Raw genomic sequence first — 17,855 nt, 5'->3', positions numbered from 1 at the left:
AAATACCCTCAGGGATAATCCTCAGCTCATTGCTGGGATGGGATAAGGTGGGAAGGGAGAAAAATCCTGATGGGTTTTGTTCAAATCCTGCTGAGTTTTGTTAAAATCCTGATGAGTTTTGTTAAAATCCCCACAAGTTTTGTTAAAATCCCTGATGAGTTTTGTTAAAATCCCGAGTTTTGTTAAAATCCCAGAGTTTTGTTCAAATCACCACGAGTTTTCTTAAAATCCTGCTGAGTTTTCTTAAAATCCTGCTGAGTTTTGTTAAAATCCCAACGAGTTTTGTTAAAATCCCAACGAGTTTTCTTAAAATCCCAACGAGTTTTGTTAAAATCCCTGATGAGTTTTGTTAAAATCCCTGATGAGTTTTGTTAAAATCCCCATGAGTGAGTTTTTTTATAATCCCCACGAGTTTTGTTAAAATCCTGCTGAGTTTTGTTAAAATCCCACTGAGTTTTCATAAAATCCCCATGAGTTTTGTTAAAATCCTGCTGAGTTTTGTTCAAATCCCAACGAGTTTTGTTCAAATCCCCACGAGTATTGTTGAAATCCCAACGAGTTTTGTTAAAATCCCCATGAGATTTCTTAAAATCCTGCTGAGTTTTCTTAAAATCCCTGTGAGTTTTGTTAAAATCCTGCTGAGTTTTGTTCAAATCCTGCTGAGTTTTCTTAAAATCCCCATGAGTTTTGTTCAAATCCCAACGAGTTTTGTTTAAATCCCAAAGAGTTTTGTTCAAATCCCAAAGAGTTTTGTTCAAATCCCCATGAGTTTTATTAAAATCCCAATGAGTTTTGTTCAAATCCCAAAGAGTTTTGTTCAAATCCTGATGAGATTTCTTAAAATCCCAATGGGTTTTGTTAAAATCCCCATGAGTTTTCTTAAAATCCTGCTGAGTTTTCTTAAAATCCTGATGAGTTTTCTTAAAATCCCTGATGAGTTTTCTTAAAATCCCTGATGAGTTTTCTTAAAATCCCAACGAGTTTTCTTAAAATCCCAACGAGTTTGTTAAAATCCCCATGAGTTCTGTTAAAATCCCCACGAGTTTCCTTAAAATCCCCATGAATTTTGTTAAAATCCCCATGAGTTTCCTTAAAATCCCCACGAGTTTCGTTAAAATCCCCACGAGTTTTGTTAAAATCCCAACGAGTTTTGTTAAAATCCCACTGAGTTTGTTAAAATCCCAACGAGTTTTGTTCAAATCCCTGATGAGTTTTCTTAAAATCCCACTGAGTTTTGTTAAAATCCCTGATGAGTTTTGTTCAAATCCCTGATGAGTTTTGTTAAAATCCCCATGAGTGAGTTTTTTTATAATCCCCACGAGTTTTGTTAAAATCCTGCTGAGTTTTGTTAAAATCCCACTGAGTTTTCATAAAATCCCCATGAGTTTTGTTAAAATCCTGCTGAGTTTTGTTAAAATCCCACTGAGTTTGTTAAAATCCCAACGAGTTTTGTTAAAATCCCACTGAGTTTGTTAAAATCCCAACGAGTTTTGTTCAAATCCCTGATGAGTTTTCTTAAAATCCCACTGAGTTTTGTTAAAATCCCTGATGAGTTTTCTTAAAATCCCACTGAGTTTTGTTAAAATCCCTGATGAGTTTTCTTAAAATCCCACTGAGTTTTGTTAAAATCCCCATGAATTTTGTTTAAATCCCCACGAGTTTCCTTAAAATCCCCATGAGTTTTCTCAAAATCCCAATATTTCTCCCCAGTTTCTCACCACCCTGCTGGGACAGCAGCTTTTGTTCCTTTTTATTTCCAAAATCCATGGGAAAAGCCCCATTCTGACCCCAAATCCTCTCTCTCCTGTCCCCAGTCTGCTTTCAGGGAGTTTACTCCAGTCTCTACGAGGTGGAAATATCCAACAAGGATCAACACAAAATGGACCAGCTGGTGGAAAATCTGAGGGAAAAGGACTTGGTGAGTTTTTCTGGGAGCAAAGTGACCTTTGGAATGTGGCTTTTGGTGACATTATTCACAACTGATGCAAAAATGGAATGAATTTTATGTTTAAATGTTATTTTCCTGCTTTATTCCTCTCCAACATTTATGATTTCTGTTTGAAGGTTAACCCCATGAGCTGGGAATTAATTCTGGACAATCTTCCTTGGGATATATTATTACATAATATTTTTTTCCCATTTTTTGAGCCTTTTTATTCCCAGTGGGATTATCCTGGCAGCTGATCCCTTCTCCCCTCTGCCTTGAGACAACCAAAATGAGGAGCTCCTGTCCCAAATCCTGAATATTACCCTGGAATTGCTCAGCATTCCCAAATTTGCTGTGTTTTCCTGGAGGAATGAGGCTGTTGGAACAATTCCTATCCTCTGCTGGGTCTGAATTCTTGGAATGGGATCAGTAAACTTCCACAGAGCATGGAGAGCGTGAGGATTATTGAATTCCTGCAAGATTCCTTCAATTCCTGGAAGATTCCTTCAATTCCTGGAAGATTCCTTCAATTCCTGCAAGATTCCTTCAGTTCCTGGAAGATTCCAGGAAATCTGAAGTGAGGAGCTCCTGTCCCAAATCCTGAATATTACCCTGGAATTGCTCAGCATTCCCAAATTTATTGTTTTTTCCTGGAGGAATGAGGCTGTTGGAACAATTCCTATCCTCTGCTGGGTCTGAATTTTTGGAATGGGATCTGTGAACTTCCACAGAGCTCTGGGAGCATGAGGATTATTCAATTCCTGGGAGATTCCTTCAATTCCTGGGAGATTCCTGCAATTCCTGGGAGATTCCTTCAGTTCCTGGGAGATTCCTTCAATTCCTGGAAGATTCCAGGAAATCTGAAGTGAGGAGCTCCTGTCCCAAATCCTGAATATTACCCTATAATTGCTCAGCATTCCCAAATTTGTTGTTTTTTCCTGGAGGAATGAGGCTGTTGGAACAATTCCTATCCTCTGCTAGCTCTGAATTCATGGAATGGGATCAGTAAACTTCCACAGAGCTCTGGGAGCATGAGGATTATTCAATTCCTGGGAGATTCCTTCAGTTCCTGGGAGATTCCTTCAGTTCCTGGGAGATTCCTTCAGTTCCTGGGAGATTCCTCCAATTCCTGGAAGATTCCTTCAATTCCTGGGAGATTCCTACAATTCCTGGAAGATTCCTGAACAGAGGGAATAAACAGATCCAAATTTGTGTTCCCCATGGAGGGAGAGACAATCCAAGCCAAGCTCAGGCACCAAAAAAACTCCCAAACACAAGAAAAGGCTGATAAATTCCCTTCTCTCCTCATCCATGAGCTCCTCCAGCTCTTTTCTCAATTCCAGGCCTTTCTTACTCTCAGCCAAATCTTTTTTTCCAGAGATTCCTTGATGCTGAAGGTGCTAAAATCCAGTTGTGCTCCAGTAAATTGTATTTTGCCACCACAAAAATCTGGACAAAATGCTGGACACCAGGAAAAACTTCCCCTTGTTCTCCACAGAGCTTGGAATGACCAATCCTCCTGAATTCCAGCTTGACTGAGCAGATTTATTAATTTTGAGGGATGAATTTGAGTCCTGACCAACAACATCCAAGGCAAACCTTTGATCCCAAATCCCAGAGTGGCATGAAAGGAGCAGTGTCCTTATAAATTCCTTTATCTCCTCATCCATGTGCTTCTCCAGCTCTTTTCTCAATTCCAGGCCTTTCTGACTCTCAGCCAATTTTTTTTCCCAGAGATTCCTTGATGTTGATGTTGCTAAAATCCAGCTGTGCTCCAGTAAGTTGTATTTTGCCACCACAAAAAACTGGACACAAAAAACTGGACAAAATGCTGGACACCAGGAAAAACTTCCCCTTGTGCTCCACAGAGCTTGGAATGACCAATATTCATGAATTCCAGCTTGACTGAGCAGATTTATTTACTTGAGGGAACAGCTGGGATGAACTTCAGTCCAAATTTGAGACCAACAACCCACAAGTGAAACCTCTGATCCCAAATCCCAGAGTGGCATGAAAGGAGCAGTGTCCTTATAAATCTTATCTCCTCATCCATGTGCTCCTCCAGCTCTTTTCTCAGTTCCAGGCCTTCCTTACTCTCAGCCAATCTTTTTTTCCAGAGATTCCTTGATGTTGATGCTGCTAAAATCCAGCTGTGCTCCAGTAAATTGTATTTTGCCACCACAAAAAACTGGACACAAAAAACTGGACACCAGGAAAAACTTCCCCTTGTGCTCCACAGAGCTTGGAATGACCAATCCTCCTGAATTCCAGCTTGACTAAGCAGATTTATTTATTTTGAGGGAACAGCTGGGATGAACTTGAGTCCAAATTTGAGACCAACAACCCACAAGTGAAACCTCTGCTCCCAAATCCCAGAGTGGCATGAGAGGAGCAGTGTCCTGCTGCACTCAGGGCTCTCTGCCAGCAGTTCAGAATGTGCTCAGGAGGAAAAATAAGTAGTTATTCTGATTTTATTCCCTGTCTGTTGCAGGCAATCATCAAATATTTACACGACCAGGGAGTTCTCATCCTGCTCACCTCCTCAGCCTTGGCACGGGAGGATGGTAAGGCAGGGCTGGGCTGGGCAGGGAGATCCTGCTGGGGTTTGAACACCTGATTTGGGAAATAAAATCCCTTTTTTTTGGTAGGATCTGAGCCCAAGGAGCCTGTCAGCCTGCTGGCCCTGTTCCTGTTCTCCTCACCCCGAGCCCTGGAACCCACAGGTAGGAGTTTCTCTCTGCTGGCCTCACTGAAAGGTTAAATTTCTCTCAAAAATCTGATTTTTTTCCGCTCAGAACCACCACAGTTTTAGCGCAAAGTATTCAAAGGGGAGAGAAAATCTCCACCTTTTGAAGCATTTGAAGCTAATCTGAACCAAATTTGAAGCATTTTGAAGCATTTGAAGCTAATCTAAACCAAGTTCTCTGCTCTGCTGGTTCACTGCAATGACAGGGAGTGACAAATAATGACTCTCCAGTGACCAAAAAAGACTTTTCAGTGACAAGTAATGACTTTCCAGTGACCAAAAATGGCTTTCCAGTGACAAATAATGACTTTCCAGTGACAAAAAAAGACTTTTCAGTGACAAATAACGACTTTGCAGTGACAGATAATGGCTTTGCAGTGACAAAAAAAGATATTTCAGTGACAAATATTGGCTTTGCAGTGACAAGCAATGATTCTCCAGTGACAAAAAAAGACTTTCCAGTGACAAATAATGACTTTCCAGTGACCAAAAATGGCATTCCAGTGACAAATAACGACTTTGCAGTGACAAATAATGACTGTCCAGTGACAAATAATGACTTTGCAGTGACAAATAATGACTTTGCAGTGACAAAAAATGGCTTTCCAGTGACAAATAACAACTTTCCAGTGACAAATAACAACTTTGCAGTGACAAATAACAACTTTGCAGTGACAGATAATGGCTTTCCAGTGACAAAAAACAACTTTCCAGTGACAAATAATGACTTTGCAGTGACAAATAATGACTTTTCAGTGACAAGAAATGGCTTTGCAGTGACAAAAAAAGACTTTCCAGTGACAAATAACGACTTTGCAGTGACAGATAATGGCTTTGCAGTGACAAATAAGGACTTTGCAGTGACAGATAATGGCTTTGCAGTGACAAATAATGATTCTCCAGTGACAAAAAAAGACTTTCCAGTGACAAATAATGACTTTCCAGTGACTAATAACGACTTTGCTACCCTTGCAGTGAGTCACAGGGAATTCAGGCTCTCTGCAAACCCCAAATTTGCTGATTTTCCAGCAGAAAAACCCAGAGAGCCTGCAAAAATAGAGTTTTTTTCCAAGGGTGGGGAGTAACAGCACACAGGGAATGGCTTCAGCCCGAAAGGGAGTGAATTTGGATTGGAAAATGGAAAGAATTCTTCCCTGGGAGGGTGGGGAGGAGCTGGAACAGAATTCCCAGAGAATCTGGGAATTCCAGAGGATCCCTGGAGGTGTCCAAGGCCAGGCTGGATCCCCCTGGGGTTGGAACTGGATGATCCTTCAGCTCCCTTCCCACCCAAACCATTCCCCATAAAATTCGGTGTTTTTTATGAAATAAGAGAAAATAAACACCAACCTCAGCTGGCTCTGTGTGGGATGATGCCAGGGATGAGCCAAGAGGATTTTCCTGGCTGCACACTCTGCTTTTCCAGCCCCTGGAACTGCTCAGGGCACACCCTGCTCCTCTCCCTGGGGAAAAACTTCCTTTTCCTGCTGGGGAGAAGTGGCAGGAGAGCTGCCAGGAGGCAGCAGGACACTGAGCACAGCTTGCTCTGCCTTTTTGGGGAGTTAATTTCCAGCTGGGAACCTTTTCCCTCAGGGTTTGGGTTTGGAATTGGGCTGGAGATGTGATGGATGGGAATAAAATCCTATTTTTCATGCTGAATTCAATCCCCCCAAACTGCCAGGATGTGCTGCTGGAGATTCCCTGATTTCTTTTCCAGGTATATTTGGGAATATCCTCACCTGGAGTGACCCTCAAGGAGCAAATCCACCCCCAGACACCCCAAAAATCCCACCCTGTCCCTGGGAATGTTATCCAAACCCTCCAGGAGCAGCTTTGGGAATGTTCCCATTCCCTGGGAGCTCTTCAGTGCCTCAGAAACCTCTGGAAAAAGAACCTTTTCCCAAAATCCACCCGAAAGCTCCAGCCATTCCCTCAGATCCTGTCTAGCCCTGGCCAGCAGAGAGGAGAGAGCATCAGGGAAATTTGGGATATTTCTGGGATATTTGGGATATTTCAGGGATATTTCAGGGATATTTGGGATATTTCAGGGATATTTCAGGGATATTTCAGGGACATTTCAGGGATATTTCGGGGATATTTCAGGGATATTTCAGGGATATTTCTGGGATATTTGGGACATTTCAGGGATATTTGGGATATTTCAGGGATATTTCAGGGATATTTGGGATATTTCAGGGATATTTCCTGCTGAGGCAGAAGTTCCCAAGTTGCAGCTCAAACCTGAGCTCAGGTTGCTGCTGTGATGCCTTAAACAGGGAAATTGGAGAATTAATGGGATTTATTCCTGAAATCCTGGAAGAGAGGAGAACAGGAAGGAATTTCTCTTGGAGAGGAGAGGATAACTCAGAGTGAACACTCATCCCTGTTCCCTGGCATCCAAACTGATGTATTCCAGATGTTTTCCCTCCAGCATTCCTGCATTCCCATTCCAGTTCCCAACCACTCCTGACCCTCCCAAAAATTGCTTTCCAACCCCAAAGCTTCTCTTTTCCACAGAGATCAGAGCAGAGCAGGGATTTGGGGTGAAAAGGGAATTATTGTAACGTGGGGTGAGGAACAACCCCGTGGGACTCACTGGTGGCAAACTGTGACTTTTTCCCATTTCCAAATATTTCCCATTTCCAAACAAGTCCCTTCCTGTGCAGACAGTGTCAGCAGGACTGTGGGCAGAGCAGGAAACTGGGAATTGGCCTTGCTGGGAAGCAGCAGCAGCACTGCCAGGGGGAAGAAAATCAGCCCTGGGAGGGGACAGGGAATGGCTTTGGCTTTTGCAAAGAGAGAGGTGACAGGGAAGGGCTGTGGGATTGTCCTGGAGCCAGGAGAAACCTTGGAGTGAAATCATAACGCTGAGCTGGGCCAGAGCTCTGATTGCAGAGTGCTGGAGTGCAGAGGAGCTGGAGGAGGCTGCTTGGTGTGGGAAGGGAGTAGGATGAGGCTGGTTTGTGTGGAAAATTAGCTGGATAAACCTGGTTGGTGTGGAAAAGCAGCTGGATGAGGCTGCTTGGTGTGGAAAAGGAATTGGATAAACCTGGTTTGTGTAGGAAAGGAATTGGGTAAACCTGGTTGGTGTAGGAAAGGAGCTGGAAGAGCCTGGTTTGTGTGGGAAAAGAGCTGGATAAACCTGGTTAGTGTGGAAAAGGAGCTGGAAGAGCCTGGTTGGTGTGGAAAAGTAATTGGATAAACCTGGTTAGTGTGGAAAAGGAGTTGGATGAGGCTGGTTTGTGTGGAAAATTAGCTGGATAAGCCTGGTTAGTGTAGGAAAGGAGTTGGATAAACCTGTTTTTTGTGGGAAAGGAGCTGGATGAGGCTGGTTAGTGTGGAAAAGGAGTTGGGTAAACCTGGTTGGTGTGGAAAATTAGCTGGATGAACCTGGTTTGTGTGGAAAAAAGCTGGATGAGGCTGGTTGATGTAGGAAAGGGAGCTGGATAAACCTGATTGGTGTGCAAAAGGAGCTGGAAGTGCCTGTTTTTTGTGGAAAAGGAGCTGGATGAGGCTGGTTTGTATAGGAAGGGAGCTGGATGAGGCTGGTTTGTGTGGAAAATCAGCTGGATAATCCTGATTGGTGTGGAAAATTAGCTGGATAAACCTGGTTTGTGTAGGAAAGGAACTGGATAAACCTGATTGGTGTGGAAAAGGGTTTGGATGAGCCTGGTTTGTGTGGGAAATTAGCTGGATGAGGCTGGTTGGTGTAGGAAAGGAATTAGATAAACCTGGTTGGTGTAGGAAAGGAGTTGGATAAACCTGATACATGTAGGAAAGTGCTGGATGAGGCTGGTTTGTGTGGAAAAGGAATTGGATAAACCTGGTTTTTGTGGGAAAGGAGCTGGATAAACCTGGTTGGTGTGGAAAAGGAATTGGATAAACCTGGTTGGTGTGGAAAAGGAGTTGGATAAACCTGGTTTGGTGTGGAAAACAAACCTTGTTATCCTTTGGGATAACCAAGGTGGAGATGGAGCTGCTGGAATTTGCATCCAAACAGAGCCAGGAACCTGGAGATGGTGCCAGTCTGAACACCCTGCCTGGACAGCCCAAAATTTAAACAGATTTAAATAAAAAAATTACAATTCCTGTGTATTTTCAGGGCTCTGACTGTCCTAAAGTTTTGAATTTAGGGAATTCAAAAATTTAGGGAATTCAAATTTAGGGAATTCAAAAATTTAAGGAATTCAAATTTAGGGAATTCAAAAATTTAGGGAATTCAAAAATTTAGGAAATTCATAAATTTAGGGAATTCAAATTTAGGGAATTCATAAATTTAGGGAATTCAAATTTAGGGAATTCATAAATTTAGGGGATTCAAATTTAGGGAATTCAAAAATTTAAGGAATTCAAATTTAGGGAATTCAAAAATTTAGGAAATTCATAAATTTAGGGAATTCAAAAATTTAGGAAATTCATAAATTTAGGGAATTCAAAAATTTAGGAAATTCATAAATTTAGGGAATTCAAATTTAGGGAATTCATAAATTTAGGGGATTCAAATTTAGGGAATTCATAAATTTAGGGAATTCAAAAATTTAGGGAATTCAAAAATTTAATGAATTCAAATTTAGGGAATTCAAATTTAGGGAATTAAAAAATTTAAGGAATTCAAATTTAGGGAATTCAAAAATTTAGGGAATTCAAATCTAGGGAATTCAAAAATTCAGGGAATTCAAAAATTTAAGGAATTCAAATTTAGGGAATTCAAAAATTTAGGGAATTCATAAATTTAGGGAATTCAAAAATTTAAGGAATTCAAATTTAGGGAATTCAAAAATTTAGGGAATTCATAAATTTAGGGAATTCAAAAATTTAGGGAATTCATAAATTTAGGGAATTCAAAAATTTAGGGAATTCATAAATTTAGGGAATTCAAAAATTTAAGGAATTCAAATTTAGGGAATTCAAAAATTTAGGGAATTCATAAATTTAGGGAATTCAAAAATTTAGGGAATTCATAAATTTAGGGAATTCAAAAATTTAGGGAATTCATAAATTTAGGGAATTCAAAAATTTAAGGAATTCAAATTTAGGGAATTCAAAAATTTAAGGAATTCAAATTTAGGGAATTCAAAAATTTAAGGAATTCAAATTTAGGGAATTCAAAAATTTAAGGAATTCAAATTTAGGGAATTCAAAAATTTAAGGAATTCAAATTTAGGGAATTCAAAAATTTAAGGAATTCAAATTTAGGGAATTCAAAAATTTAAGGAATTCAAATTTAGGGAATTCAAAAATTTAAGGAATTCAAATTTAGGGAATTCAAAAATTTAAGGAATTCAAATTTAGGGAATTCAAAAATTTAAGGAATTCAAATTTAGGGAATTCAAAAATTTAGGGAATTCACAAATTTAGGGAATTCAAATTTAGGGAATTCAAAAATTTAGGGATTTCAATCCTTTCCTAACGAGATTAAAATATTTTTTTTCCCCTTTCACAGCTGAAAAGCAGGATCCCAAGGATGGCAGGAAAGGCACTGACAGGAGTGACATCTCCCTAAAAATCGCCTCCGTTTTGCCTGGAATTCGCTACGCCCTACAGAAAGCTGCCAGCTCCTCCTGGAACGACCCAGGCATCCAGCAGCACCTCCAGGAATATGCAAAACTCCAGGAAAACCCTCAGCCAGCCCTTAGCCAGAGCAGTGATGTTGCTTTTCCCCAGGATGAGGATGCTCATCCTCCCCAAAAGCTCTCGGAGAGCTCTCTGTCCCACCTGCGGCGTTACCTCCGCGATCCCAACAGCTACACCTTGGGAATCTCAGCAGCTCTGGAGTGTCTGACTGCCAGCCACCCTGGCAATCCCTCCTGCAATTCCAACCCCGGCAGGATGAGGAACACAAGCGAAGCTCCCAGTTCTGCTGCAGACAGGGAGGAGGGTGGGGAGAACCCCCCGGAGGATGTCAGCGCTCCCGGCAGTCCTTGGGGACAGCAGAGCAGGAGGAAATCCAGCAGGATCCTGGTGGCCAGGAGGAATTTGGTACCTCTCAGGACACCAGCACAGCCTGGGGAAGAGGATGGCAGGAGCAGGGAAACAGCCAGGAGGAAAATCCCTTTCTCTTTGCCCAAAAAAGCAGGATCTGCAGGCAGCTCCAGCGAGCCGATGCTGAAATTGGCCAACCTGCAGTTCCCACATGGCAGGAAAAGAGGTGAGTGGTGGGAAAATGGGAAAATTGGATTCCTCCTGGGATGCTCAGGGATCAGCAGGAATTCTCTCCTCACCTTTCCACATGTCTGGAGCATCCAGATGAATCTCCAGCATCTCTTTTCCTGGGAATTTCCCCAGGGAATGTGGCTGGAATTGGGTGCAGTTGCTGTGCTGTTCCTGTGCTGTTCCCTTCTTTTGATTCCAGGGAAGGCAAGGCAGATTATTTATTTATTTATTTATTTATTGGTTATTCTGATTTGTTGTCACTTCAGTCCAATCACGAGAAGAAAAATAAGTCATGAGAGCACCTTCCCCTCCCTCTGCACCATTGGGTTTTAATTCAAATTGTTCTCAAACTAACCCAAAAAAAAAGAAAAAAGAAACAGGAAAAAACCACGAAAAACAAAGAGGAAAAAAAACCAAACCCAAAAACCAACAAAAAAAAAAAGCAAAGCACCAACCAAAAAACAAACAAAAAAAACCACCAAAAAAGCTACACAGAACCACCAAAAAACCCAGACAAATAAAACCAAGAAAAACAAAAAAACCCCAAACAAAACCAAAAAATCAAACCAAAAAACCCAAACAACACCCCAAAAAAACCCATTAAACCACAAAAAACCCCACAAAAAACCCACTCTCAACACTTTTTTTTCCCTGCCCCAGGTGCAGAGGTTCTGGCTGCAGAAATTGTCCACAAATCCCACCCTGAAGCTGCTGAGAAGGAAACCTCAACCCCTGCTGGCTCTGCCTTGGAAGCAAAGAGACCAAAGACTCTGGAAAACACAGAGGTGAAGAAAACTCCTGCAGCTGATGGTGGCACAAAGGCAGGGAAAAGCAAAAAAAATCTGGAAAACAGAGCATGGAAAGCTTTGGATAACAACCAGGCAGAGAGTGGTAAGAGAGCCAAAAAAAAAAAAATTCAGGAAAAAATTCCTTGGAAATGGGAAATGTCCCATTCCAAAGTCCAGGGAATGAATTTGGGAATGGTTTGGGATTGGAAGAGGGAAAAAGGAATTCCTGGCTGGGCTGGAATTCCCAGAGATCTGTGGGATCCCTGGAATGTCCTTGGATATCCTTCCCTATCCCTTGGGATAGGGAATTATCCCTATTTATTATCCCACTATGGATGGGGTGGAATTCAATGGGATTGAAGGTCCTTTCCCACCCCAAACATTCCAGGATTCCATGATGAAAAATTGGATTCCATTGATCATTCCATTGATCACTCCATTGATCATTTCAGGATTCCATGATCAAACATTGGATTCCATTGATTATTCCATTGATTATTCCATTGATCCTTCCAAGATTCCATGATAAAAAATTGGATTCTATTGATCCATTCCATTGATCATTCCATTGATCATTCCATGATCAAACATTGGATTCCATTGATCATTCCATTGATCATTCCATTGATCATTCCAGGATTCCATGATTAAAAAATTGGATTCCATTGATCATTCCATGATTATTCCATGATCAATCCATGATCAATCCCTTTGGGGATCCCAGAGTTCATCCAGCCAATTCTCTCCCATAGGATTGTTCCTGCTGAATGCCAGAATCTGCCAAAAAATCCCCAAAAAAAAGGTGTTTGGCAGCAAAAAAACCCAATTTCTGTGTCTCACTGATCATTCCATTGATCATTCCATTGATCATTCCATTGATCATTCCATTGATCCTTCCAGAATTCCATGATAAAAAATTGGATTCCATTGATCCATTCCATTGATTATTCCATTGATCATTCCATGATAAAAAATTGGATTCCATTGATTATTCCATTGATCATTGCATTGATCCTTCCAGGATTCCATGATAAAAAATTGGATTCCATTGATCATTCCATTGATCATTCCATTGATCATTGCATTGATCCTTCCAGGATTCCATGATAAAAAATTGGAATGGATCAATAGAATCCAATGATTATTCCATGATCATTCCATTGATCATTCTGGGATTCCATGATAAAAAATTGGATTCCATTGATCCATTCCATTGATTATTCCATTGATCATTCTATTGATCCTTCCAGGATTCCATGATAAAAAATTGGATTCCATTGATCCATTCCATTGATCCATTCCATTGATCATTCCATGATTATTCCATGATTATTCCATGATCATTCCATCGATCCATTCCAGGATTCCTTGATAAAACATTGGATTCTATTGATCCATTCTATTGATTATTCCATTGATCATTCCATTGATCATTCCAGGATTCCATGATAAAAAATTGGATTCTATTGATCCATTCCATTGATCATTCCATTGATCATTCCATGATCAATCCATGATCAATCCCTTTGGGGATCCCAGAGTTCATCCAGCCAATTCTCTCCCATGGGATTATTCCTGCTGAATGGCAGAATCTGCCAAAAAATCCCCAAAAAAAGAGTGTTTGGCAGCAAAAAAACCCCAATTTCTGTGTCTCACTGCACACTTCCCAAGGAAATTTATTTTCCCACAATTGAGCCCAGCTGGGATTTAATGGGATTTTCCTTGAAAAAAATATTTTTGGGGCTCATTTTTAGCAGGAGGTATTAACACAATCCCGTGGCTTCATCCTGGGTTTATGGCTCTGCAGCCAAGGGGATTTTTAACACCAAAAATTCAGTATTTCTGAATTATTTTGGAATAATTTGGGAGCTCCCAGGTTTGTGTGTGTGCTCAGGTTGTGCTTTTAAAAAATCCTATATTAGGTCAGGGGTTTAATCTCTATTTTAGAAGTTTTCTGGGGTTTTTGTACCTCAATTGTTGCAAGAATAACACAGAATTCGTCTGGGAAAATCACAAATACTCAAACCAGAAGAAAAAGGAAAGCAAAATAAAAAGGATTAAGCAAACTTTAAAATTTCTCAGGTTGTGCTTTTAAAAGATCCTGTATTAGGTCAGGGGTTTAATCTCTATTTTAGAGGTTTTCTGGGGTTTTTCTACCCCAATTTTTGCAAGAATAACACAGAATTCATCTGTGAAAATCACAAATATTCAAACCAGAACAAAAATGGAAGCAAAATAAAAAGGATTAAGCAAACTTTAAAATTTCCCAGGTTGTGCTTTTAAAAAATCCTGTATTAGGTCAGGGGTTTGATCTCTATTTCAGAGGTTTTCTGGGGTTTTCCTACCCCAGTTATTGCAGGAATAATGCAGAATTCATCTGTGAAAATCACAAATACTCAAACCAGAACAAAAATTGAAGCAAAATTAAAAGGATTTAGCAAACTTCAAATTTCTCAGGTTGTGCTTTTAGAAAATCCTGTATTAGGTCAGGGGTTTGATCTCTATTTTAGAGGTTTTCTGGGGTTTTTCTACCCCAGTTATTGCAGGAATAATGCAGAATTCGTCTGTGAAAATCACAAATATTCAAACCAGAAAAAAAAATGAAAGCAAAATAAAAAGGATTAAGCAAACTTAAGGTTTCTCAGGTTGTGTTTAGGTGGCCAGGGGGGATTTTGCTCACTCTGTGCCTTTTAATTTCTGAGAATAAACCTTCCTGAGAACAAACCTTCCTGAATAAACCTAATTCCCAACTCTGGATCATTCCCTGCTAGTCCTGACCTGCATGACCATGGAGATGTTTTTTAAAATGTGGAAAATCCATCTTGAAAAACTCTTTTTTCCCCCCTTGGAGATATTTTTTAGAATGTGGAAAATCCATCTTGAAAAACCCTTTTTTCCTCAGAGCCTGCCCTGAACCCTTCATGGAGGCAGAGTTGATGTTTATTATGTTTTTATTTAATTTATTACAGTTTTATTAATTTTTTCCCTTTCTTTTCCTCCCTCAGAGTGGAAGGAGCCTCTCTCCAGCCAAACCTCTCCCCAAGCCCAGGGAGCAGAGAGCCAAAGGAATGAGATTTATCCGCTGGGAATTCCCAGCTCTGGCTTTGGGGACAACTGTGAATCTCACGCCCTGAACTTGCTGGCTGACCTTGCCCTGGGCTCCTGCATCCCTGCTTTCATCCCCAGGGACACTGGGGTCATCCCAGTGCCCTGCAGCCCTTCCAGGGATCCTCCCAGGGATCTTTCCAGGGATTTTTCCTGGGATTTTTCCAGGGATTCCCAGGAGCTGAGCCCTTCCAAGCCCAAATCCCAGGGCGTGGCTTCCGACCACAAATACCACAGAGCAGACAAGCATGGCAGAAAACCCACCTCGACCAGCAGAGTGTCCCACAACCAGGCAATTCCTGACAAAACAGATCCCAGGGATTTCTCCTCTCCTCCCAGCGAGAAAACCCCTGGAATTCTCAGTGAGGATGACCTCAATCCCAGCCCTGCCCAGCTCCAGCGGGAAGCTGCGGAACCTGCCGAGGTGAACAAACACTCCATCATCTCAGCCGAGCACTCCTACGCCTCCCCCATGCCTGAGCACCCCAGGAAACACCCCAATCCCCGAGGGAATCCCACCCCAGGCTCAGCCCCGTGCAGGAATGGCACCAGGAATGCCCCAGCTGTCCCCTTGGTGGGGAAGGTCCTGCCTTTCCGGCACCAGCAGAGCAGCAGCTCGCAGTCCAGCCGCGGCAGGAGCTCTGCCAGGGTGAAGGAGGATTTCTCCAAGAGCCACACGGTGGTTATCTGTGGGAATTCCATGAAGGTGACGTGCCGCTGGGAAGAGGAGTACCTGTTCAGTCTGGACAGCAGGTACACCAAAGATTCCCTGGAGAAAACTGTCATCCGTGCCCTGCATGGGTAAGTCAGCCTGGAGAGGGGCTGGAGGGGTTTGGGAATGGCCTGGAGGGATTTGGGAAGGGCTGGAGGGATTTGGGAAGGGCTGGAGGGGTTTGGGAATGGCTGGAGGGGTTTGGGAAGGGCTGGAAGGGATTTGGGAATGGCTGGAGGGGTTTGGGAAGGGCTGGAGGGGTTTGGGAATGGCTGGAGGGATTTGGGAATGGCTGGAGGGATTTGGGAATGGCTGGAGGGGTTTGGGAAGGGCTGGAGGGGTTTGGGAATGGCTGGAGGGATTTGGGAATGGCTGGAGGGGTTTGGGAAGGGCTGGAGGGGTTTGGGAAGGGCCTTTCTTGGTCTTTTTTTACCCTTTGTTTTCCATAATCATTGGTTTTGTTCCCCGTGTTTGCCGAGGTGCAGCTGGTGTGTTCTTCCTGGAAAAAAGGAAGGGTTTGGGGTTGGGCTGGGGTGACCCAGCTGGGTGTGCTGGACCCAAAAAATCCTCCCTGTCTGGGCTGATCCCACAGGGTGGGCAGTGGGAAAGGGGGAATTCTGTCAGGTGAGACCCAGAGATCCTCCAAGGCTGGAGCCCCTCTGGAGGCAGGCTGGGAGAGCTGGGAATGTTGCCCTGGAGAAGGGAAGGATGCAGGGAGAGCTCAGAGCTCCTGCCAGGGCCTGAAGGAGCTCCAGGAGAGCTGCAGAGGGACTGGGGACAAGGCATGGAGGGACAGGACACAGGGAATGGCTTCCCAGTGCCAGAGGGCAGGGATGGATGGGATCTTGGGAATTAGGAATTCCTGCCTGGGATGGAATTCCCAGAGAAGCTGTGGCTGCCCCTGGATCCCTGGGATGGCCAAGGCCAGGCTGGACAGGGTTTGGAGCAAACTGGGGTAGGGAATGTGTCCTTGACTGTGGATGGGGTGGAACTGGATGGGATTTAAGGTCCCTTCCAACCCAAACCATTCCACGTTTCTCTGCAATTCCCATGGCTCTGCAGCTGGAATTAATACCTTTTAAAGCCATGACCCCAAATCCTCCATCCCTCCTGCAGAGCTCTGAGTTCCTCTATTTTCCCTTTTCCCTGCAAAAAGCTAGACTGTGCATCAAATGATCCACTGCCCTCCTGCCTTGGGAGGAAAGGAGGAATTCTTTCCTTCCTGCAGGAAATGGAATGAATTCCCTGGAGCTGGATGGAGACAACTCAAGCTCTCTTTTCCTCCCTCCCCAGGCCCTGGGATCCCAATCTCCCCGACGACGTGGAAGGGATGAAGCTGATCCTGCACATGTGGGTCGCCCTGTTCTACAGGAAGCCCAGCAAGCTGCTGAGCAGCTCCAGGATGGTGGTGGAGCACAGCAACCCCAGGAAGTACGTCTCCATCAACAGCACCGGCGGCTTCCTGGAGCTCAGCGACGACAGCCAGGACTGCTTCGGCTTCGAGACCTGCGCCGCCGACTCCGGCTCCGACCCCGACCAGACCCCCAGCAGCTCCCTGGACCCCAGCACTCCCTGCCAGGCTGCTGCCCACCCGGAGAAGAGCCCGGCAGACTCCCAGACGGATGCCGACGGAGCTGCCGGGGCCGTGGATAGCACGGTGTCCTCCTCCTCGGGGGAGCTGCCCTGCGGGGAGGAGGAGGAGCCTTCCTCCACCAGCTGTCCCGAGAGCCTTTCCCTGCCGGATCGTGCCGGGGAGGAGCAGCAGGGGAATCCCGAGGAGGATGTGCTCGATGTCTCCAGTGTCACCGCGGTGAGTTTGGCCTCTGGGGACTGCAGGGTGCCTTTGTCCTCTTGGAGGAGTGGGATTTTCTGAGAGGAGTGGAGCAGCTGTGCTGGTGGGATATCCATGGAAGCAGGGATGCTCTCCAAGGGGGGAATCCCAAATTAAAGCTTTAATCCCATAATAATAAAGATACTTTAATCACAGTTAAAGTATCGAGCTCAGCGCCTGTTCATGACTTAAACTCCAAGTCCTTAACTGAGGGATCAGGGTTGCCTCAGTTATTCCAAATTCAGAATTTGGAATTCTCTCCTGAATTCCAAATCCAGGAGAGACACAGCACAGCCATTCCCCTGTGGATTTGGAGAGCTGGGATTTGCTACCTTGGAGGTTTTTCCCCACACGAGTGGCTTTGCATCATTCCCTCATCCCCCTGGTGAAATCCATCAAAATTCCATTCTGGGTAGAGTTTTAAATGAATTTTTACACTTTATCTAGTCTGTATGTGATCAGGAGCAGAGATTCTTGGGCAGGCACAAAACATGGGGTTCTGCTGACACTTTTCCAAGCATTCTAATTCCATTCTTGAATGAAAATAATTCCATTCTTGAATGAGAATAATTCCTTTAAAACCTCCACTCCCAAAC

At 43.3% G+C, this 17,855-nt stretch overlaps 1 protein-coding gene across 5 annotated transcripts in view; it reads left to right on the top strand.

Annotated features, from left to right (window-relative positions):
- Window positions 1-17,855, top strand: part of TASOR2 (transcription activation suppressor family member 2) — a 60,949-nt gene that overhangs the window by 35,091 nt on the left and 8,003 nt on the right. For all 5 annotated transcript variants that reach the window (XM_085081751.1, XM_085081742.1, XM_085081770.1 and 2 more), the window contains exons 11-17: window positions 1,815-1,918; window positions 4,419-4,491; window positions 4,576-4,650; window positions 10,114-10,818; window positions 11,484-11,714; window positions 14,617-15,517; window positions 16,722-17,238. In XM_085081751.1, the coding sequence (XP_084937877.1) occupies window positions 1,815-1,918; window positions 4,419-4,491; window positions 4,576-4,650; window positions 10,114-10,818; window positions 11,484-11,714; window positions 14,617-15,517; window positions 16,722-17,238 (2,606 nt within the window). The remainder of the gene's footprint in view (window positions 1-1,814; window positions 1,919-4,418; window positions 4,492-4,575; window positions 4,651-10,113; window positions 10,819-11,483; window positions 11,715-14,616; window positions 15,518-16,721; window positions 17,239-17,855) is intronic.

This window comes from Lichenostomus cassidix, chromosome 1Aa (assembly GCF_008360975.1).
Source record: "Lichenostomus cassidix isolate B80296 chromosome 1Aa, HeHo_3.0, whole genome shotgun sequence".
Taxonomy (NCBI): Eukaryota; Metazoa; Chordata; class Aves; order Passeriformes; family Meliphagidae; genus Lichenostomus; species Lichenostomus cassidix.
Note: the sequence above shows the minus strand (reverse complement) of the source record. Positions and strands in the feature narration are given on the sequence as shown.